Source organism: Streptopelia decaocto (assembly GCF_964273445.1).
Source record: "Streptopelia decaocto genome assembly, chromosome: 23".
Taxonomy (NCBI): Eukaryota; Metazoa; Chordata; class Aves; order Columbiformes; family Columbidae; genus Streptopelia; species Streptopelia decaocto.
The window spans coordinates 389,719-410,325 of record NC_138678.1 but is presented as its reverse complement, the minus strand read 5'-3'; the positions used below and the strand labels follow the sequence as shown (position 1 = coordinate 410,325).

Here is a 20,607-nt window from a genome sequence, read left to right as displayed (position 1 = left end):
CCCGTGGCTGTTTTTAGCCACGGGTGTTTTCCTGTTGGACGAGGCGCACAGCACAAGCCCACAAGAAGCACTGTTGGGTGTAGATGCGGAACGTCATTGTGAAACCCGGCGTTTGCATTAACCTGCGTGATTGCAATTAATGGCACCGGGGCAGCTGGTGTGGAGCTCCGCCCCGAGCTGGTATTTGATGCGACGGGCAGAGCCGGGCTGCGGAACGGCTCCGGAACGGCTCCAGAACGGCTCCAGAGGCTCTGCCATGCTCCCGGGCTCTCCCCACCCTGTGGGGATATCGCATCTCCCCTGCAGTTTCGGCTCATTCTTTGGTGTCCCCAGCTGCCCCGAGGTGCCGGGAACCGCTCGTCGTTCTCCCTCTAATTGGAAATGTAACATCCCAGCTTGCTGAGCTCTCCCTTCATTAACCCGCCGGCCTGACGGTTGAGTTTTCTTTTAATTACTTATTTTGCTTAGCGCAGCGCTCCGGCACCTCGGGCGGCAGGGAGGGCAGAGGTTCCGTTCCTAAGAGCAGTTTGGGAGGGGATGTGTACAAAGTGATGTTGGCGCGACGGCCTCCGGCTGCTCCTTGGAAAGGTGATGGAAACGCCTCTGGGATCCAAATTGAGCCCCAGCTTGTCCCTGGTAAACTGGGGGAACAAAGTGAACGCTGCATTTGAAAATTACACGTACAGCGCAACGGCTGATGTTGGAGGCTCTAAAGAAAGCGCCCCTAAGCATGCAGACAATTCCTCTTGGGTTCCTGGGAGCTTGAAATGCTATTTTGTTGGGTTTTTTTGTCCCCACTTGTACCCACCCTCCCTCCGGGCAGAAAATCACAGAATAAAGCTGCAGAAATCGCAGATCGGTGCTGACATCTATGTCACTTTCCACCCAATTTCTCTCTTGTTATGAAGCCAGATTTGGGTTTTTTGAGGCAGCTCAGATGCTGAGTTGTTCTGACTCTTTCAAATAAACGTTGGCTGGCATCAGCTTTTGAGCGGTTCTGAGTGAGCCTGCTGCTAGGGAGATGATTTTAAAGAAGAAAATAAACACGACCAATAAGCAAACTTGAAAAGCCTCCTCACTGCGAAATCTCAGGCGTCCGAATTCATAGAATCGTAGAACAATTTTGGTTGGAAAAGCCCTTTGGGATCATCAAGTCCGAGCGTTAACCCAGCAGTGTCAGGTCTCGCGCTGAGAAGCGCTGCAGGTAGAGCTCCATCAAACAGCTCGTTCTCCTGTCCTGGACAATCTGCTCTTTCACCTCTGGCTCTATGTACTCAGTGGATATTTGGAGTATGTAGCAGATACATTATGAGCTTTTTGTCCTATGAGCAAAATGGCTTTTTCCCAACCCCTGGGTCCCAGGGTTCTCGGCTGAACCTCCATGGGGCCTCCAGGCCTTGTCTGTTCTGCAGGCTCATGGTCCCGCACACCTTGCGAACTCCACAACACTCGACTTCAAGGCTCAACAATGAGACACGTGCGGTTCGCGCCGGGCGCCCAGCCCGCGGGACGTGCCGTTCACTGTCCGCTGTCCGTAGGGAATCTCCGCGCTCCGTTCTCCGTATTTTGTGTTTTCAGAGTTCCGGGCGCTCCATCTTTTGCGGCGCTGGAGCCGAGGGCTGCTCGAGTGTCAGTCCCCCAGCTGGCTCCACTTAGCTCCAGTGCGCTCTGAGTTTTCTGTTCTTTTGCCGATTCTGCTGATTGTAACTGTTCCCTTATGTTTCATCAAACAGCCAGAAAAACAGCAAGGATTGCAGTCACCAGCTTAGCATTTCGTGCTCTCATTCTGCTCCACAAGTTTTGTTTCTTTATATGAGCTTTTCTTGTTGCAGCGCGTTGGGGTTTTTTGCGTGTCCCTCCCCACCTCCATGTCCTCCGGTGTCGTTCTCCGGAGACCTGGAGCTCAGTAGGTGGAGCACGGGCCCGTATTGTGTTGCTTTCCTGTGTGGTTGTTGCTTTTGGCCGGTTCTGCCGGCCGTATTTATAGAGGGGAAGAATCAGAGCCGCTCCATTCTAGCACATCCCGCTGTTGTAATGGGGTGGGTAGTTTCAGTGCGTGGAGCCAGGCGGGGAAGTCGGCTCCGCAGTCTGGAAGGTATTTGTGTTCGTGTAATTACTTGTGTCTAGCGCCAGTTGCTTCCAGTTGAAGATGAGAACGATTTGTGTTCCTCGGGCGAAGCTGCGCTGCTGCAAATTCAAACTAATCCTCGTTCCGTTGAAAAAGCCTCTTTATCGGTTCCCCTTTGCACTGTTAACACTGGAAACCCCGCTCTCACCTCCCCGAGCTAACGTGAGACGCCGGTGGGTTACGTGAAGGCATGGAGTCCTGCTGTTCCTTTGCATGAACGTGGAGGGCGGGCTGGTGGGACACGGCCGTTCGCAGCACCACGGTGACGTCTCTTCTCTTTCCCTGCAGCCGAAGAGGTGGATCACCCCCCAGCTGATGCCGGCATGGGGGTCGATGTTTTGGAATCGGGCGACACCACGCCTCCCACCAAGAGGAAAAGCAAGTTTTCAAGCTTTGGCAAGATCTTCAAACCCTGGAAGTGGAGGAAAAAGAAAAGCAGCGACAAATTTAAGGAGACTTCGGAAGGTAGAGTGGTGGGGCTGGGCCGGTGTCCCTTCCTCCGCTCGGGAAACACACCATGTGGCTGCTGACGGGTTCCAAAACATGAACCAAAATGTGCCTTTGCAGGTGCCAGCCCATCGCCAGCATCCCCAGAAACACCTTGCCATGGGGCAGGAGTTTCAGACAAATACATTCCTTCCTTGCAAAGAAACCTCCCCGAGCAGCTGTGGGGAGGGAGGGTTCGCTCCACCGGCACCAATCTAGTGTGAAGTGCAGGTCTGAACGTGCCGTTCTTCCTCCCTCCTCCTAATCCGTGCAAAACCACTGCAATTCAAAGCCTTTATTTCCCCCAGCGGATCCCTTTTTAAAAGTATCTTGAACTTGTAGCTTACCCTGTTTGCTGAGTGCTTTTTTTTTCAATTTAATATCAGTTTTAGAGCGAAAGATTTCTATGCGAAAGCCAAGAGAGGAGCTGGTAAAAAGAGGGGTTCTGTTGGAAGACCCTGAGCAGGGTGAGTCTGCAAATGCACTTCTCCTCCTTTCTGTTTCTGTGTAGCTGATCCTCCTCTAGCAAAACCTCACCCTTGCAGCCGTTCTTCTTCGGGAGATAAATTTAAGGGCTCTTTGTGAATGTTCTTCCTGTCTTGCTCTTTTCAAGATAGTCTCTCGGGTGACTTTTGCACCTGGCGAGGAAGGCGGCCTGTTTGCTTGGGAAGATCGCGCTAAGAAAGCGCAATGTCTGTCCTGGGCGTTTTCCTGGCTGCTGCCAGCGGGGAGGGACGGGGTGTCCTGGGTGTCACTTCTCCTGTCCCTCTTGTACGTGTCCCGCTCCGCTTGTCCTGCTGAGCTGCTCTGTCCCGTTGTGTCCCCCTGGTGCTGCTCCCGCGAGAGCCGCGACCCCCAGCTCGGCTCTGGAGGCCTCAGGCTTGGGAAAATAAACCAACTGATGACTTTTGAGCTGCCTGGGTAAGGAGTTTTCCACAAAGCGTTACAGGCGAGACGCTTCACAGTGTCATAGTGTCGAGGGTTTAGATTGCAGGGTGACAATAAAACCGTGGCACATGTATTGTTAACCTCCTCTCCCCCTTCCCACTCAGCACAGGCGATCGGGAGGGAAAGAAGGACAGAGAGAAGAGAGTTGGAAAATTAAAAATGTTTTACTAATGCTACTGATAAAAATAGAGAAAATAATACAAAATATACAAAAACAATCTTGAAAGTCCCGGCAACTGCAGAGCCGGCACCCGAAGTCCTGGACTGGACTCTGCAGCCAACCGGAGCTGGATTCAGTCTGTCACTGGCCTCGGTTTGCGGGGACGACTCGCAAGGTCCTCTCCTAATGTCACCACAGGGAAAAGGGACGAGATCCTGGTGATCTCCCACTTTTCTATGCAGTATCAGGTGAATGGGATGTTACACTCCGTTGGTCAGTTTCTGGTCACCTGTTTCTCGTTGCCCCTCTCTCCAGATGTCCATCCGTGCTCATCAATAACCTCACATTCCATTGCTGTGTTACCGAAACATGGATCTGGTTCTCCAGGAAAATGCAGCTGATACGAAGCTTGAGCTGACAGGCAAATTCACCAAAAGAGAAACTCGTTTTTATCAAAACCAGGACACATAGTTAGTCACAGCTAAGCTTATTAAAGCTCGCCCTGCTGTCAAAGAAGTCTTTTATCCCCTTTTCTGTCCTCCCTGATGTCTCTGAGTTGGGGCCACCCTGCCAAAATAACTTTTCGGACAGATCAGTTCACCCTCTGGTCACCTGGTGGGTGCTGTGGGAGGGGGTGGGAATGTGTCACCCGTCGGGTGACAGCGCGGCCTGCGGCTTGGAGCGCGAGGACAGGCTGCACAGGCACCTCAGCCTGGCGCGAGTTTCAGGGCTCTTCTCAGAAAGATGAAAAGTGGAGGTGAAAAAGTGGTTTTCAGAGCAGGCCACCGAAAGCCAAACTGGCGGAGGAGAAGCCTGAACACGGTTGTTGGCGGCTGCGCTGTAACGGATCCATGTACCACCCGCGGGTGTCAGCGCTGGGCGGGAGGAGTTCACGGGGGTACAAACGTGTGAGGCCACAGGATGAACATTTGGAAGAGAGATTTGATCTTTGGGTAACAAACTTCCAGCTGGAGATGGCAGAGGAGAGACCTTCCGAACCGTAAGGGTGTCAGAGAAGCGTGGCTGAGATCTGGGATTATTTTCTTCTTTGAGTCATCTGAGCTGGTTTAAGAAGCAGAAGATGGGTCTAATCTGGACAAAGTGCAAAGCCGAGGTACGAGGAGCAGTCGGTGTTGTCGGGAGGGTCAGATTAGAAAGCGCATTATCTTAATCCCTCCTGTGAGCTTAAGACACTTGGGCAGTCATGAGACGGTGGTGGTGAGTTATTGTATTTGCTCACAATTATAAAACCTGCTCTTAGGAGGTCAGTTCATTTTCTTAGGGGGGAAACAATGCAGAGATGAGTGAGCGGGAGGCAGGGAAGGGCATGGCGGAGGCTCTCAAAGCTGGTGCGGCTGGGAGAGGAGGCTGGTGTCACCGGGCTGGTGTCACCGGGCTGGTGTCACCGGGCTGTGCTGCGCTGGCGGTGAGGAGAGATTGCGTTGGGTGTTCTTGACCTTGAAGGACACGAGTGGAGCTGCAGCGAGGGGTGTGAGGCCGTGGGGAGCGCCCCGCAGCTCCTGCCGGGGGGCGGCGTGCGAGCTTCGGGGGGGCAGGACAGCAGATCACACTGTTCCCTCGCTGGGAACCTCAACTGGCCAGAGCCAATTGCTGCTCTATAAAGCTCCGGCTCCTCTCTCGGGTTCAGCCCTGGCCGGGGAGGAGGCTCCTCTTGCTGCCTGCGCTTGCTGCGTCTCAGGGAAGGGCAGATAAGCACGGTCTGGCATCTCCTCTCAGGAACCTGTCGAGGGTTAAGATTGCGGGGTGACAATAAAACCCTGGCAGATGTATTGTTAACCCCCTCTCCCCCCCCATTTCCCCCTTTTTGCCCCTCCCTCTCCCCCTTTCCACTAAGGACAGGTGATCGGGAGGGAAAGAAGGACAGAGAGAAGAGAGTTGGAAAAATCAACAATGTTTTACTAATGCTACTAATAAGAATAGAGAAAATAATACAAAATATACAAAACCAATCTTGAAAGTCTCAGCAACTGCAGAGCCGGCACCCGAAGTCCTGGACTGGACTCTGCAGCCAACCGGAGCTGGATTCAGTCTGTCACTGGCCTCAGTTCGCAGGGACGACTCACAAGGTCCTCTCCTAATGTCACCATAGGGAAAAGGGACGAGATCCTGGTGATCTCCCACTTTTCTATGAAGTATTCACGTGAATGGAATGTTATACACAGTTGGTCACTTTCTTGGTCCCTTGTTTCTCGTCGCCCCTCTCGCGAGATGTCCATCCATGCTTATCAATAAGTTTGCATTCCATCGCTAGGTTTACCAAAACATGGGTCTGGTTCTCCAGGAAAATGCAGTTAATATGAAGTTTTAGCTGACAAGCAAAATTCACTGAAAGAGAAACTTGTTTTTAACAAAACCAGGACAGAACCAAGGCTGGGCTTTGCAGAAAATAAAGCCCAGGGAGCTTTTGGTTTCTGGGCATCTTGGCGTTCAGCTTCTGAATAACACCCGGATGGGGATGGGGAGGCAACGCCTGGGCGGGAGAGTGGAATAAATCATCGACAATCAGAGCGGCGGAGGGTGCTGGGTCTGCCCCTGCGGCCGTGCTGGCACACACGGGAGGCTGAAAATCCTGAGGATTTCCCAGAAAATTGCTGATGTGTCCAAGTTTTTTCGAGTGGGAAAGCAGTCAAAATGGGCAATGTCCCCTTGGAGTCCATGCTGAGTCTGCTTTGGGGAATAGTATTATCACCGGTTTGTCCTGTCAGGGCAGTTACAGGGGCAGAGGGTGGCTGAGGGTTTCCTGATTGCAACCAAAGCTTTAAGTGCTATCAGCAGCATGGGCTATAAAGAGGATTTCTCCCCTCCGCAAAAGAGATCATATGGAACATTTGGGAAGCTCCATCTGTAAGAGCAGAAATAGTCAAGATGAACTCCATCAGCTTTTGGTAATGCAGCACTGTAACATCTGATTAAAACAAAGGTAAAGGAGTGAGGAAATACGCCTTGCCGTGAGGCGTTTGGGGTAGAGCGGCGGCTTTTGTGCAAAATTCAGGGTAGAAACAGAAGGAAAACAGAGGTGATTCAGCTCATTTTAAGGCTTTATCAAAATCTGTTATTGCATGTCCAGCAGATCACTTGGCCTGGTGTTGGAATGTGTCTTGCAGAGGGTTTGGGAGCGCTCGGTGACCATGGGGACGTGCAGAAGCCGCTGGAGGTTTCCAGCTGTGATGCAGCTTCCTGGAGCTGCGGCGAAGCTCCGGGCACGCTGGTCTGCAGTGCAGCAGCGTGCTTCCCAATCGAGGTGGTGGGTTAAGAGGGATGGGGATACAGTGCTGTACTGTTTCGTCGATAATGAAATCAAGGGCTCTCAGCTTCAGCTCCTTGCTGTCGCTGTGCTCTCTGCTGTAGAAGGTAAACTGAGCACCAGCTGTTTCAGAATCCAGAGAGAAGACGGTGCAGATGGATGGCGGCTCAGTCAGCTCAGCTGCGTCTCCTGCGTCTCACGCATTCTGAACATGTTCTCTTTGCTTCTCTCCTTGCAGATGATGAAGAATCAGACAAGCTGAACCCACCTGTGCTGAAGAACGGCCACACCGTCCCCATCGGGGGTCCCGGGGTCTGTAACCCCGACAGCCAGGAGGAAGAGGCCACAAAGCCACCTGGCCTTAAGAAGCCCATTCCAGCTGAGGAACCAAAGAAGAGGCACGGTAAGAAACCAGATTTGTGTAAAATCGGTTGCTTCACATTCTCCCAGGACCATTAATGGTGATCAATATGGAAAGGGGGAGTGTCAGGAGGATGGAGCCAGGCTCTTCTGGGTGACAACCAGTGACAGGACAAGGGGCAATGGGTGCAAACTGGAACACAGGAGGTTCCACTTAAAGATGAGAAGAAACTTGTTTGGGGTGAGGGTGGCAGAGCCTGGCCCAGGCTGCCCAGGGGGGTTGTGGAGTCTCCTTCTCTGCAGACATTCCAACCCGCCTGGACACCTTCCTGTGTAACCTCATCTGGGTGTTCCTGCTCCATGGGGGGATTGTACTGGATGAGCTTTCCAGGTTCCTTCCAGTCCCTGACACTTTGGGATTCTGTGTGTGATTCTGTGACCAGTTTTGAATTCCCACCTGGTTCTTCCCACCCTGCTCTGGGCTCTCCAGTCTCTTAAAATGAGTTGTTTCACTTTGCAGACTCTTCCAGCAGCCACTCTGGGCCCGAACTGGAACCCCTTCAGGAGCCGTATGTTCCCAGACAGCACCTGCTTCCTCCAAAAAGACCTCCCTCCACTTCCCAGGAGGCAAACGAGGCGCAGGACAAGGATCCAACGCCTGCCAACAGCACTGCAAAAACTGCACCCTCCACCGCAGCCCCTGTTACGGCAAAACCAGTCGGTTCCACGGCTGCCCCTTCCCCGGCCCCCAGGACTCTGCCCCCAGCTCTCACCAGTGCCAACACTACTGCTCCCACCAGTACAACCAGCACAGCTCCCGCCAAACAGCCTCCCGTCCCTCCTCCCAAACCTGTCAACAGAAATAGCAGCTCAGTAATAGGTAAGTGCCTCCGTAAGTTGGGTTTTTTTGTACCCTGGGATGCTCTGAGTCTCTTCCCTTTGTAAAAGAAGATTTTTAGTATGATGTAGCAGATTGGGAGCGTCTGATCATCTTTCCATGCGGGACACTGTCTCTGGATGTCGATGCTTCGCTGAGGGCTGGGATTCAGCTGGGATGGGTGGATGGTGGATGAGATTTTTTGCTTTGCGAGACTGCGGTCAGTGAGAATTGATGCTTTCAGCTGGTCTTTGCAAAAAGGAAAACCAAAAGAGTCCACATGGCACCCAGTGATGTCTGTTCTGGCTGCCACCGCGGGGCCGGGTGCTTTCCACTCGGTGCGAGCTGGCAGGGATAATTAGGACTTCCCTGATTATAATCAAGCACCTTCTTTGAGGTCTGTGGCTGTATTGCTGGATTAATCTTGTCCTTAAGTCTTGGCCCATGGATAAATCAGCTCAACTGTAATTTAAGCTGAATCTTCCCACTTAAAGAATTAAATATCTTTATCTCTGTAACTTTTCAAAGCAGAAGATCTGGGGAGAGTTTCTTAAAGCTGATTGAGTCCCTGTTCTACTTGGGAATTTTGGAGGTCATAAAGATGCAACACTGCTGGAGTAAATGAGAACTTGCAGCTGATGGTCTGCTCGTATTTCCCAGACCAGCTGCTCATCTTTGGGTTGGATTAGCGAGAGGCCGGTACAGCCCAGGAGGATCAATCAGACAGGTCTGTGCTGTTATCACAGAAACCGGCGGCGTTACCAGGTGTGGGTCGGGAGGCAGCGGTACAAGTTTAAATAGGGTGCGAGTTACCGTCTGAAGTAGCCGGAGCTGCTACTTTCAGTACAAACTGCTTCGCTCCGTTCTGCTCAGGGCTTCTCCTTGCTCCAGCAGGTTTTGCAAGTGACCTTGCTCTGGTGTTAACCGCTCCTGTATGCCAGACCAGCTCGATTAGTCTGACCGTGCCTGAGCACTTGATGAAATACTTGCTTGTTTTCTTTAAGCTGCTTGCACACATCACAGCTGGTATTTGAAATGCCCCAGCGCTAATTGCAGGAGGTACTTGTGGAAGAAAAAGAATGTTGTTGGAGACAGCAGTCGTCCAAACCTGCGTTCAGACCCCACCTGCCTTTCTCCCCAGCAATCCGGGGCTGGGCTGGGTGCACCTGTGGCTGCGGAGGAGTGGAGCCAGTCCTGCTTTTGTCTCCTGGATGAGAATGCACATGTGGAGAGAGGCTTTGCAGCTCTGTGCTGCAGACAGTCCGGGTTGCAGGGACCTCCCCACCTCCCCCGGTGCCCCCCTGCCATGACAGGGACATCTTCACCAGCTCAGGGTGCTCAGAGCCCCGTCCAGCCTGGCCTGGGATGTCTCCAGGGATGGTTCATCCACCACCTCTCTGGCCAACCTGGGCCAGGCTCTCAGGGCAACAATTCCTTCCTCATGTCCAGCCTGAATCTCCCTCCTTTAGTTTAAACCATCACCCCTTGTCCTATCACAACAGGCCCTGCTCAAAAGTCTGTCCCCATCTTTCTTATCGTCCCCTTTTAAGTCCAGAAAGGCCGCACTAAGGTCTCCCCGGAGCTTCTCTTCTCCAGCTGAACACCCCAACTCTCAGCCTGTCCCCAGCAGAGCTGTTCCAGCCTCGGGTCATTCCTGGGGCTCCTCTGGCCCCTCTCCAGCAGCTCCATGTGTGTCCTGTGCTGAGGACCTGGGGCTGGATGGAGCTGTAACTGCAGCAGGCGAGCCGGCATTGCTGCATGAGCCTTGTTTTGTCACTGTGGATAAACAGCAGCAGCAGAATTGGCTTCACGAGCTCTCCGCGGGGCTTTGCATGCTCTGACGCAGGAACGTGTGCGCTTTTGTGCTGTTACAACCTCAGGCAGGGGAGGACTGTTAATGTGCAGGTCACCCCTGTGCTCCCTCGTGAAGATGTTCCCTTCTGTTCTTGAAGCAGTTCTGGTGTGTCTGGTGCAGTAGCTGACAATAAGGCTCAGGAAACACTTGCCGTTGGGGAGCTGGAATTTAATCAGCAGCAGCTTGAGAAGCAAGGAGGGCACAGGGCGCTGTCCCGCGGGCCTGAGCTTGGTGGCAGCCGCGGCACCCGGTTTCAGGAACCACAGTGACTGCAGCGGTGCCAGAGCAGCGGGTCTGGCCGCGGTGGCACGTCACACGAGCTGGGCCAGTTGGTGCGCTGGGTTTATCGCACAGAACAGAGACGGGCTGGCGGGAACGATGCCCTGAGCAGCACGCAGCCTTTCTCTGCCTCTTCCTTCTGCCAGCTGCTTGATCCCTTTCAAATTCTCTTATTATCCAAAGGTGACTCGAGCCTGGTCCCGCCTGGCGCTCCTCCTGCTGAGGAGATCCTGGAATCCCTCTGGGCTGGCGTTGACCGGAGCTGAGGGCACTGGGTGTTTTGCACAATCTGCCCCTTAATCTACAAGGGGAAAGTCTGAAAATGCTAAACATCCCAAAAATGCGCGCACCTCTCTCCAGCTATGCAGCCTTATCTGGGCGAAGCGCTCCCGCTCGCAGCACCCTCTCGTGGTGCCTGGTGCTGCGGGTCCCTCCGGCTCCGCACCGGGGCCACCGTCACCTGCTCCAGGAGAAACAGCCAGTAAATCTGATCTTCAGGTGGGCAAAACCTTTCCGAGCCCAAGAAGCCATTGATACGTGGACATTAAGGGCTGTGAACTCCTGAAGCGAGAGGAGTTTTCACTGGTGCAGCTTCTTCCTGGGAGCCAGGGGGTGTGTGAGGAACCTGAGATTGCTGCTTCAGTGATATGACACGGTCTCCATTTCTCCCTCTCTCTTCCGTCACACAGCACATAAAGCATTTGGAAGTTTTGCTCTTTATTTCGTAGCTGCAGGGAAGATTATATGACTTCAGGAGCAGAGTAGAAGCTCATCCTCAGGCGGGCAGGAGCTGCGGGCAGGTGAATGGAGAGAGGGAGAGCACTTGCTGCTTGCAGTTCAGCTTTTACCTTTGAGCGAGACTTCCCAAAATGTGTTTTTTTAATATACAAAGGAGCCGTTATCACAACTGGAGTCTGTGGGGTGGGTGTTGGGATGTCTCAGATTCCTTTGCAAATTGATGCTGTAAGTATAGCCATAAAGTGCCCTACATGCCCGCGTTCCCTGGCCGAGGCAGCGAGCGACCCGGGTGAGCTCCATCTGCCGTCCCTGGTGCTGGGTCTCTCTCCGAAGCAGCAGGACGCGCAGACCTCTCCCTGTCTGCTTGTTTCTGGCTGCTCTTCCAGTTCTGACCTTGGCTGCAGGAAGGACAAACTGGAGGCTCGCAAGCTGCAAAAGCAGCCAAAATCGCGTGGTCCGAGGCTCTGCCGTGCTTATTCCACACTGGTATCTGGAAACGCCTCGTTAAATAGAGTGGCTTTTGTGTTCTTTGTTTTCAGCTGAACTTTCTCAAGCAATGAACAGCGGTACTGGCTTGTCCAAGCCTTCCCCTCCTCTCCCACCGAAGAGAGGCCTCCTGCCGAACGCTGCGCCGGAGGCAGCCGTCCCCTCCAAGCCCCCGAGCGACAGGACGGTGCCGGCGAGCCGCCCCACACCGATACCGATGCACATGGCCTCCGCTTACCCACCGCCCTCGCCCTCGCCACCGCTGCCCACACACATCCCCCCCGAGCCCCCGCGCCTGCCCCTGCCCGCCTTGGACCCTCCGCGCTCCCTGGACCTGCCCAAAGAGACTCTTCCTCCTCCTCCCGACGACTTCATGTCCTCGGAAGTGTCCAGGAGGACGGCGGAGCAAGGGTTTGGTGAACCCCACATGCTGCCTCGCCTGCCCCAAATCCCATTGCACATCCGTATCCAGCAGGCTCTGGCCAGTCCCCTGCCTGTCACCCCCCCTGCCGAGGGCTCGCACAGGGCTCACTCGCTGCTCTTCGAGAACGACGGCTTTGGAGAAGACAACGGCACCCTGGGCAGGACGAGGTCGCTGCCTGTCACCATCGAGATGCTCAAAGTGTGAGTGTCTTCCTGTGTGCAGTAAACACCTGCCCGCGGGGGTTCACGCTGTGTGGTGGGTGCCACGCATTAAACCTGGTGAAAACCCACACACTAGAACCCGAAATCGCTCCCCGCAACACGCCGACACGTTGGTGTTGTATCCTGCGAGGCTGCGATGGTGAAAAGGGCTGTGGGCAGTGCCGCTTTCTTTTCTATTGCTTTTGGGGTTTTTTTTTTGGTGGGTTTTTTTTTGTAACAGCCTAGGAACTGTTTTGGCTGAATCTGTGTTTCAGCCTCTTAAGGGGCTGGTGCATCTTCCCCATGAAATCAACCCTGGTTCTGGGATTTTATTGCTCACAAAGGGAAATGGGTTCCAGACGATAAACACAGGCCCATGCCGGGAATCCGGGCCTGGCTTTAATTGCACCAAGACAAAACAAGGTCCTGGATTTCATCCATTTGTGGCCTTCCTTAGCCTTTCATTTTGCAAAACAGAAGTGGGGAAGGGACTGTCTTGTGTTATAACAGGGTTGAACCTGAAAATTCCAGAGCAGAGGAGTGGGAGGGCTGTTTGGTTCTGTAAATAACCTGCCTCTGGCGTTTCCTCTGCCGGAGCTCCCTGTGATTTGGAGAGGGTGCAGGATGGTGGGGCTCTCGGGTTCCTGGGCTTCCCACAAATCCAAGGGCAGCTCACAAGGTGTTGATCTCGGGGTTATTCCCCAGCCCCCGTGGCATGTGTCAGGGATGTAATAGTGTGTTTGTCGTTAGTCCAGACGATGAGGAAGAGGAAGAAGATGACCGGGAAGAGGAGCAGAGTTCGGGCCCTCGTGTGTACATTGGAGATGTGCCATCTGTCACAGTCATCCCAAAACTGGTACCCCAGGTCCTGCCGGAGGAGCAGGAAGGAGATGAAGGGATGAGCGACTCTGACTCGGAGGGGCCCATCCTGTACAAAGATGACGAGGATGAGGAAGAAGATGAAAGCCATAACAGTAAGGCTTTGACGTCGCAGCTGGCTTTTTCCCTCTGCTGAACCCGTGCCTGGCTGGAGTGAGATCTGGATCAAAGAGCTGGTTCACACAGCGCTTAAAAGCAGCTGCTTCTTGGTTTCATGATGTACCACATGTCCTCTTCCTCACTTTTCAAAGGCTCTACAGCCAAACCTGTACGTTCATCTGCTGACGTGCCCCCCGGCTCCAGTTGCAGATGGCTCTTCCAACAGCCTGTGCTGTCCCTCCCTGCAGGTGGGACAGCGTTAGGGGAGCGTGTGGCCATCGCTGCAGTGACTCTCTCGGGAGCTGCAGTGGGAACTTGCAAACAAGCCCCGGGGAAAGCACAACTGCCAGGGGCACGCGGCTGGTGTTGCTGCGCTCAGGCGCTGCCGTTTTCAGTCTCATCCCCTTGCTCTTCCTCCCCGCAGGCACGCTGGCCAACAAAGTGAAGAGGAAAGACACGCTGGCTATGAAGCTGGGGACCGCAGCCGCGCCGCAGGAGGAGAAGGTCGTGTTCCCTCGGAAGAGCAAGGAGGAGTGGAACGAAATTCGGCACCAGATCGGGACGACGCTGATCAGGTAGGAAGAAAGGAGGAGGGTGTTACTGGCACAGCGAGCGGGAGGTGGGATCGGACCAAGCTGTCGCCTTCGTCTGAGCCTCGTGCTGGGATGTGGTGGGTGGTTGGGCGCTGCTGCTGGTCAGGGCTGGGAGGTGAAGTGGTGCTTTTCCTCCTCGGTTATAAAGGTTGGAAGTTCCTCCTGGGGTTGAGCAGTAGCCCCTGACAGGCCCTGTTTGCAGAGGTTGAATGGACTGGGAGGGGAAGATCTCAAGGACTACAGAAACGTTACTGCTGTAATAAAGATGTGGGTAGATGCAGGCTGAGTGCAGGCGCCTTAGGGGGTGGATTAAGCTGGGTCTGGTGATAGTCCAGGCTCTGCTGGCTGCTTGAGCTCCCTGCAGAGTTGCCTCTGAGCTTTGGAGAGGCCGTAGCGCTTCCCTAACCTGTGCCACGGGTGAGCAGCTGTTGGAGGGGAGCGCAATGCGGAGCAGCAGTGATTTCCACAGTGAATGGGGGTGTCGAGAAGGCTTTCCAGTGCCCTGAGACCAGGCGGTTGTATCCTCCCTCCAGCCCCTGCTGCTGAGTGACCAGATAAAACATCACGCACTTGTCACCCTTTTCTTTAGGCGACTGAGTCAGAGACCAACAGCGGAAGAACTGGAGCAGAGGAACATACTTCAACGTGAGTAGCGCCTCTCTAGTGGTCCTAAGTAAGAAAATCAGTTTGCCTTTAGTATTTTAGTCCAGGTGTACATGGAATCTGCTTGAAATGTAGCGATGGAGAACCGTGCTTTGGTTATACTGCTGGAGTAAAGGTTCTGCTATTTTTTCCCAGTGATTTGTGGTACCGAGCAACACAGTTCAAAGCATCATGTTGTAGAAAGGCTGCCTGTCCCCTGCGTGCCACCTCAGGGAAGAGTCCGTGGGCTGGTTGAGACTCTGATGTTACATAGCAAGGACTGTTAAAGGTGTTTTTGTTTGGGCTGGGTTTTTATTTGCGGTCCAGACATTACAGCATTGTATTGCACGGTCCAAAAAGCAGCAGCTCATCGCTCAGTCAAGGGTGTTTCTCTTGGCCATTCCTTGCCCTGCAGAAGTTTTAAATAAACATCTTTGAGGAACGGGAAACGTCAGTTCAGGAAGTTTCCATTTAAAATATTTATCTGCGCTGTTATTCTCTTCGAGCCATTGGTATAATAGCTTTAGGGAGGAGCAATCTGTAAAGTGGCTTGGATGTATTTTTGACAATATGGCCATGAATCTTTAACGTACCCAGGGCTCGAGGGAATGACTCATTCGTGCTGTGTAAAGGCCCAAATTGCCACTGTCACTCGGGGGTGCTTGGTGAGAAAGAGCATTGAGTTGGACCATAAGTGCAGAAATGCCACAGCGAGCTTTCAGATACGTAAATAATCTCATGTAGCTCCACACTCTCCTTTGTTCCAGTCCAGAAAGCACTTTGCAAAGCCTGTGGTGCTTACAGGAAATTTCTTTCTTCTTCTTTTTATTTCCCCCTTTCCCTTGGCAGCGAAAAACGAAGCCGACCGTCAGGCTGAGAAGCGAGAGATCAAGCGCAGGCTCACCAGAAAGGTACGGCCGGCTCCACGCTGCGCTCGCCATCTGGCAGAGCTGTCGGGGACGGTGGTGGCCGCAGGCACGTCGCGGGTTCCTTGCTGTGGGTGAGGTCACGGGGCTATTGTGTAAGTGTCCCCAGTGCCCTCTGACTGCGGTGACTTTGGAACGCGGACTGTCACCAACGGTGCCGGTTGTCAGTGATAGATCTGAGCTGGCATCGGGCAGAACAAGCTTGATGAGAACTAAATTGGGCACCTGGCACTTGAAAGGTTTGCTGCTGCTGGCCTGGCTGATTGAACACAGCGCTTCAGTGGCCGCGACTTTCACACTAGGCTCCCCAAAATCTATTTTGATTTTAACAGCAGCATGAGAAGCTGAGCAAAGCAACAGCTGCTTTTAGCTATTATGTCCTAGTTACTTGTGGTTGTTACTCGTCCTTGGAAAAAAACACTCGCCAAGGGCCTGTGGTACGAAATGTCAGCGTTGCCGTTGGTGAAGCAGAACGGGCTGTGACGTGGTTTAGGGGTGTCACGCAGGGCTCGCTGTTCCCAGACCCCTCAGTGTCTTCCTTCTCCTTGGCAACATGGTCTTGGTTCTGCCCTGGCCTGGTGATCCACACGAGATCGCACTGTCTGTAAGAGGCTTTTCCTGTTCGCTAGTAGAATCTCTAGTTCAGGCCCAGTGAGGAAACTGGTTTTAGTTTTGCTCGGTAGTTTTGCTTAGTCCTGAGCTGCTTTGTGGATGAGACACAAACTAATTTTCTTTGTTCTCGCTGGTGTTCAGCTGAGCCAAAGGCCTACGGTGGCAGAGCTGCAGGCCAGGAAGATCCTGAGGTTTAACGAATATGTGGAAGTAACAGATGCTCAAGACTACGACCGGCGAGCGGATAAGCCGTGGACAAAGCTGACACCAGCTGACAAGGTAACAGGAGTGTCCTGTCCCCAGGCGTGGGGAGCTCACTCAGGGTGTCCAGTGCAAAAGGAATTACTGAGTCACAGAAACGTTTGGGTTGGAAAAGCCCCTCCAGATCATTGAGTCCAACCGCTCCCCCAGCCCCGGCACTGCCCCTTGTCCCGAGAACCTCATGTCCGTCTGTCCAACCCTCCAGGGCTGGTGACTCCAGCACTGCCCTGGGCAGCCTCTTCCAATGCCCCACAGCCCTTTGGGGAAGAAATTGTTCCTAAATCCAACCTCAACCTCCCCTGGTGCAACTTGAGGCCATTTCCTCTCCTCCTGGCACTTGTTATATATATATATTTTTATATATATATATGCCTTAGCCAGACACAACAAAAGATCTCTCTCCTTGTGCAGGCTGCCATCCGGAAGGAGCTCAACGAGTTCAAGAGCTGTGAAATGGAAGTCCACGAGGACAGCAAGCAGTTCACGAGGTGAGTGGGAACACATCACTCAGAGTTTCAGTCTTGCTGGGAGAGCCGTGGTGCTGAGAGGCAAAATATTAAAGCCTTACAAAAAATATCTGTACGGCAGTTGGAGATTTAATGTCCCTTTCTGCCTTAGCAGTGTTGGGGACTGGAGAAGTAGGAGACATAAATGAGGTTGTTCTTCCCTAAACTGGGGCTTCAGTCCTGGAGACTCAAAGTGACCAGTGGCTGGTTGGAGATGTGCATGACACCGGTGTCACCTTGTAGCTGGAATGTCCTTTTCTGGGCGCAGGGACATTCAGCAGAAGCCACAGCCATAAAACACCGTGGTAGTTACCTCGGGTATTATCTGTGAAGCAGCCTGTGGGTCATGGCCCAAGTGATTCTTTTCCCCAAACAGTCGCACTGTGTGGCCAAGTGTTTGTAGAGCACAAGATTTACTAAGGCAGAGGTGAGATCATGTGGTGTTAACAGCTTCTATCAGCGCTGAGAGTTCAGAGATAATTCAGTTTACTCTCTTTGGCCATTTGTAGTGCCCCAGTCACCATTTAACCTGAGCTCCAAGGACGAAACTCTGATTTTTCCACTTGGCTTTTAGGTACCATCGACCATAATCTTCCAAGAAGGGAGCAAGAGACCCGAGAGGACTGGGAGCTCTCTGCGTCCCTCTCCGAGGCAATACAGCGAGGGTGGAACCTCGGCTCTTCCAAGCTTTGCCTTCAAAAACATATCCAGAAAAAGGGCTTTCAGCCAGGGAAGGAGAACCCTGCCTGAATGTAGCATTTCACTGGAACAAACACGTCTCGAGTGCCATCAGGCTGGAACCGAACACTATGAATTACCTCGCGCGGCTCAGCAATTCGCCTCTGCCAGGAGACCGCGCACACGGGAATGAACATTTCCTTCCCCGGATCCTTTTCTCAGCCCGGACAGGCCCAATTTTCAGCTGTAAATACTCCTTTTGGGGCCGAAACTCCTTCATTTCCTCCTCCTCACCAGGAAAACTGAGAACGGGGGTGTGCGCGGCAGCACGTGTGTATATTCGGTGTGTACAGACCTGGCAGACAACTGACATTGTCACTCATAATTCTGTTTCTTTCTTGGTTTTGCTTGCGTCTCCGTCATGTCCTTAATGTCCTGAATCACTACTGACCAACGGTTTGTTTGTCCTGGAAGGGAATTGTATAGATATTAACATATGCTGCATCTTTTTTGTAAAAAGAAAAAAGGAGAAACAAAACCCACAAATGTCTAAAACATTCCCTGCCCGTTCTCTCACACTCGCTGTGACGTTAACCGATCTTGAGATATCTAGGCTTAAATTACAGAACCAGGAAATGACTGTTGCCTTTTTAATTGGGGAAGCTGTGAGAGCAGTTGGTTCTCTTTACTGTGGCTTCCTCACGGATGTTTTTTACTCTCCCAAATCAGGTTGAAACTTGCCTTTTCTCATTTTTACAGCTAAACCTACTGGAAACTTGATAATTTCACTGTGTGGGTGGAAGGGAGGGGAAGAAGAGGTTTTAAAAGTGACCTTAACAAGATATTCTTTCTCTTCTGAGAATGATCTCGTATTGTTCTTCCTAAATGTGGATATTTTTTAAAAATAACCCGGTATCGGCCACTGCTGTATCATGCACAAAACCAACCCATGTGTGAGGTGCCACTTACTGTGAAGAAGGGAGTGGTGTGGGAAGGGAGAGGACTCGCCGTGTTCACAGCGGTTGGGTGGCCCTGGGGGGTGTCCCTGTCCCCTCAGGGCCAGCAAGATGGCGGCGGGGGGTTCTTCCCTCACGGCTTCCCTGTACAGTACGCCTGTAGACTAAATCATTGCATTGTATATCGGCCTCCTCAGCAACAGATTTTAATTATTGAATAAAAGTATTTTAGGATTTTTTTTTTCTAAGGGCTTTTTGTGGTTGTGTGTGTTTTACCTGATGAGAAGCGCCCCGCCCGCCAGCCCTTCCCGCCTTCCCACCGCGCATGCGCCAACCGCCGCCCCCCACAGCGCGCAGCACCGCCTCCCCGCCCCGTGCACTCACTGCGCATGCGCTGCTAGCCACGCCTCCCTTAGCACGGCGCATGCGCCTTTCTGGCCCCGCCCCTCCCGCCCTATAAATACCGCGGCGTGGGTAACCCCGCTCTCTTTCTTCGTCGGGAGCGGGGCTGGCGGGAGGTGAGTCTGGCTCTGGTGACGAGGCCGCGGCCTTCGCCTTCTTCCCTTTCTTCTTTAATTCCCTTTCCTCGGGTTGTAAGCGTGGGGTCCCTCGGGCCGTGGAAGGCCGGATGCAGGGGTGCTGCATGCCTGTTCCCGTGCTGGTGGGCTGTGAGTGAGCGCTCCCCGCTTGGCGCTCATGAGGGGACGTTCAGGCCGCGCTGCCCTCAGCCGCTCCTCACCGCCTCCTCCTTTTCTCCCCTCAGGTTGCACTGCCGCCTTCCCCACCCCAGCCGCCTCCGGCTCGCTCCTGCTGTGAGTATCACCCGTGGGCTCACCTCTGTGGGCTGGGGGTGAAGGTGCTTTAAAGCCGCAGACCCGACGTGGGCATCCGGAGAAGTCGCTCTCTCTCGGCTCTGCCCGTGTGGCGCACGGGAGCGTAGGCCCTCGGGCCCGTGACGTACGGTCCCTTTCCACGACGTTGGAGAACAAGCCGGGCCTCGAGCCTGCAGCCTGCATATTCCTACTGCTTCTCCGAGCCCCCGGGCCGTGACGGAGGAGATAAACCATGCAGGAAACAGCTTTACCACCCAAAATGCCTTTTGGGGTGTCATGGGGGGGATGCACTAGCTTGTGCGGCTGTGGAGGGAACGGAAGAGAAAAAAAGCCCTTGAGCAATTACTTACAATACCGTTTATTTTTTATTTCCAGTCCTAAATGTGAGAAGATGGAGTGGAGCACTGTTTTCCAAGGCAAGTAATATTGCATGAACAATGTAATATCGTTGCCTGGGTGTAGTTACACGCTTCTCTTTAAATTTAAATAAGCCTGAGCCGTTTCTAAGGGGCTTAGGGAAACTGAATCAGATCAGCTTTAAGACCTTTGAAGACTTTGTAGGTCTTGCTTAACAGTGAAAGCTTACCTTAGGCTTTCCCTAGCTGCTAAGATTTTGTTGGGCTTTAGATGGATGAGGGAAAGAGGCTGATTCTGTTTTTAAGTTGGGGGGGCAATCCTTGGTGAAGTAAAGGTGAACACTATTTGCTCGATTAGCTTTAAGCCTTATTTTTGCAATGTAGGAATTTATTAAAAAGCAGATGCAAACCTCGTGGAAAGCCATGAAGGTCCTGGCTTAAGCCCCTGTAATCAACCATTATTTCATGTTAATGGGTCTTGGGAGGCTTTTGAAATGTCTTTATTAATTAACGTGGGTGGTGGAGTGCTGGGATAATGGGAAGGCACGTGGTCAGCACATGTTGAGCTTGCTTAGGACTGGGAACATGTGCCTGGGCTTTGCCTGATAATCCCATAGCCAATAGAGCGTGTGTTTCTTACCAAGTAGTAAGTTTATTTTATCTTTTTTTCTAAAGTTTTGCAGTCACTGGTGGTGGTGAGATGCAAACAACAGGAGAGAGTCTACGTGTTTAGTGGAGGAGGGTGAGTATAGTGCAAGTCCCAGCCTGAATAATAGAGGTGGTAGCTAAGGCTCCATTCATGCTGTGTATATAATGAATGTAGCCACAGAAACCAGACGGGGCTGGAAGCACAAGATACTTCAAGTACTGATGGGTTGTAAACCTGTATGTAACTGCAGCAGAGAACTAAATAAAGCTGACTTTAATTTTTTTTGCTTGGTGTACATTTCTTTGTGTGCGTTTGCTCGATGAGTCCTGGAATGTGAAAGAAATTCCAGATGCTTTTGTTGGTGCCTCTTTCTTGGTGGCACAAGTGGGATTCCTGTTAAATGCGTCCTGT

At 52.7% G+C, this 20,607-nt stretch overlaps 1 protein-coding gene and 1 long non-coding RNA gene across 8 annotated transcripts in view; both read left to right on the top strand.

Annotated features, from left to right (window-relative positions):
- PHACTR4 (phosphatase and actin regulator 4) overlaps window positions 1-18,604 on the top strand; it is a 70,004-nt gene extending 51,400 nt beyond the window's left edge. For 6 of the 7 annotated variants that reach the window (XM_082071354.1, XM_082071358.1, XM_082071356.1 and 3 more), the window contains 12 exons: window positions 2,417-2,593; window positions 3,001-3,081; window positions 7,226-7,390; window positions 7,868-8,227; window positions 11,636-12,206; window positions 12,957-13,180; window positions 13,609-13,759; window positions 14,367-14,422; window positions 15,269-15,330; window positions 16,099-16,236; window positions 16,630-16,706; window positions 17,299-18,604. In XM_082071354.1, the coding sequence (XP_081927480.1) occupies window positions 2,417-2,593; window positions 3,001-3,081; window positions 7,226-7,390; window positions 7,868-8,227; window positions 11,636-12,206; window positions 12,957-13,180; window positions 13,609-13,759; window positions 14,367-14,422; window positions 15,269-15,330; window positions 16,099-16,236; window positions 16,630-16,706; window positions 17,299-17,314 (2,078 nt within the window). In that variant the 3' untranslated portion in view covers window positions 17,315-18,604. The remainder of the gene's footprint in view (window positions 1-2,416; window positions 2,594-3,000; window positions 3,082-7,225; window positions 7,391-7,867; window positions 8,228-11,635; window positions 12,207-12,956; window positions 13,181-13,608; window positions 13,760-14,366; window positions 14,423-15,268; window positions 15,331-16,098; window positions 16,237-16,629; window positions 16,707-17,298) is intronic. The other variant, XM_082071359.1, reaches the window with a different exon arrangement.
- Window positions 18,605-18,782: 178 nt separating this feature from the next.
- LOC309449506 lies at window positions 18,783-20,481 on the top strand. Its single transcript, XR_014185962.1, has 2 exons — window positions 18,783-19,607; window positions 20,223-20,481. It is a non-coding gene; the product is annotated as an uncharacterized lncRNA (long non-coding RNA).
- Window positions 20,482-20,607: the final 126 nt, after the last annotated feature.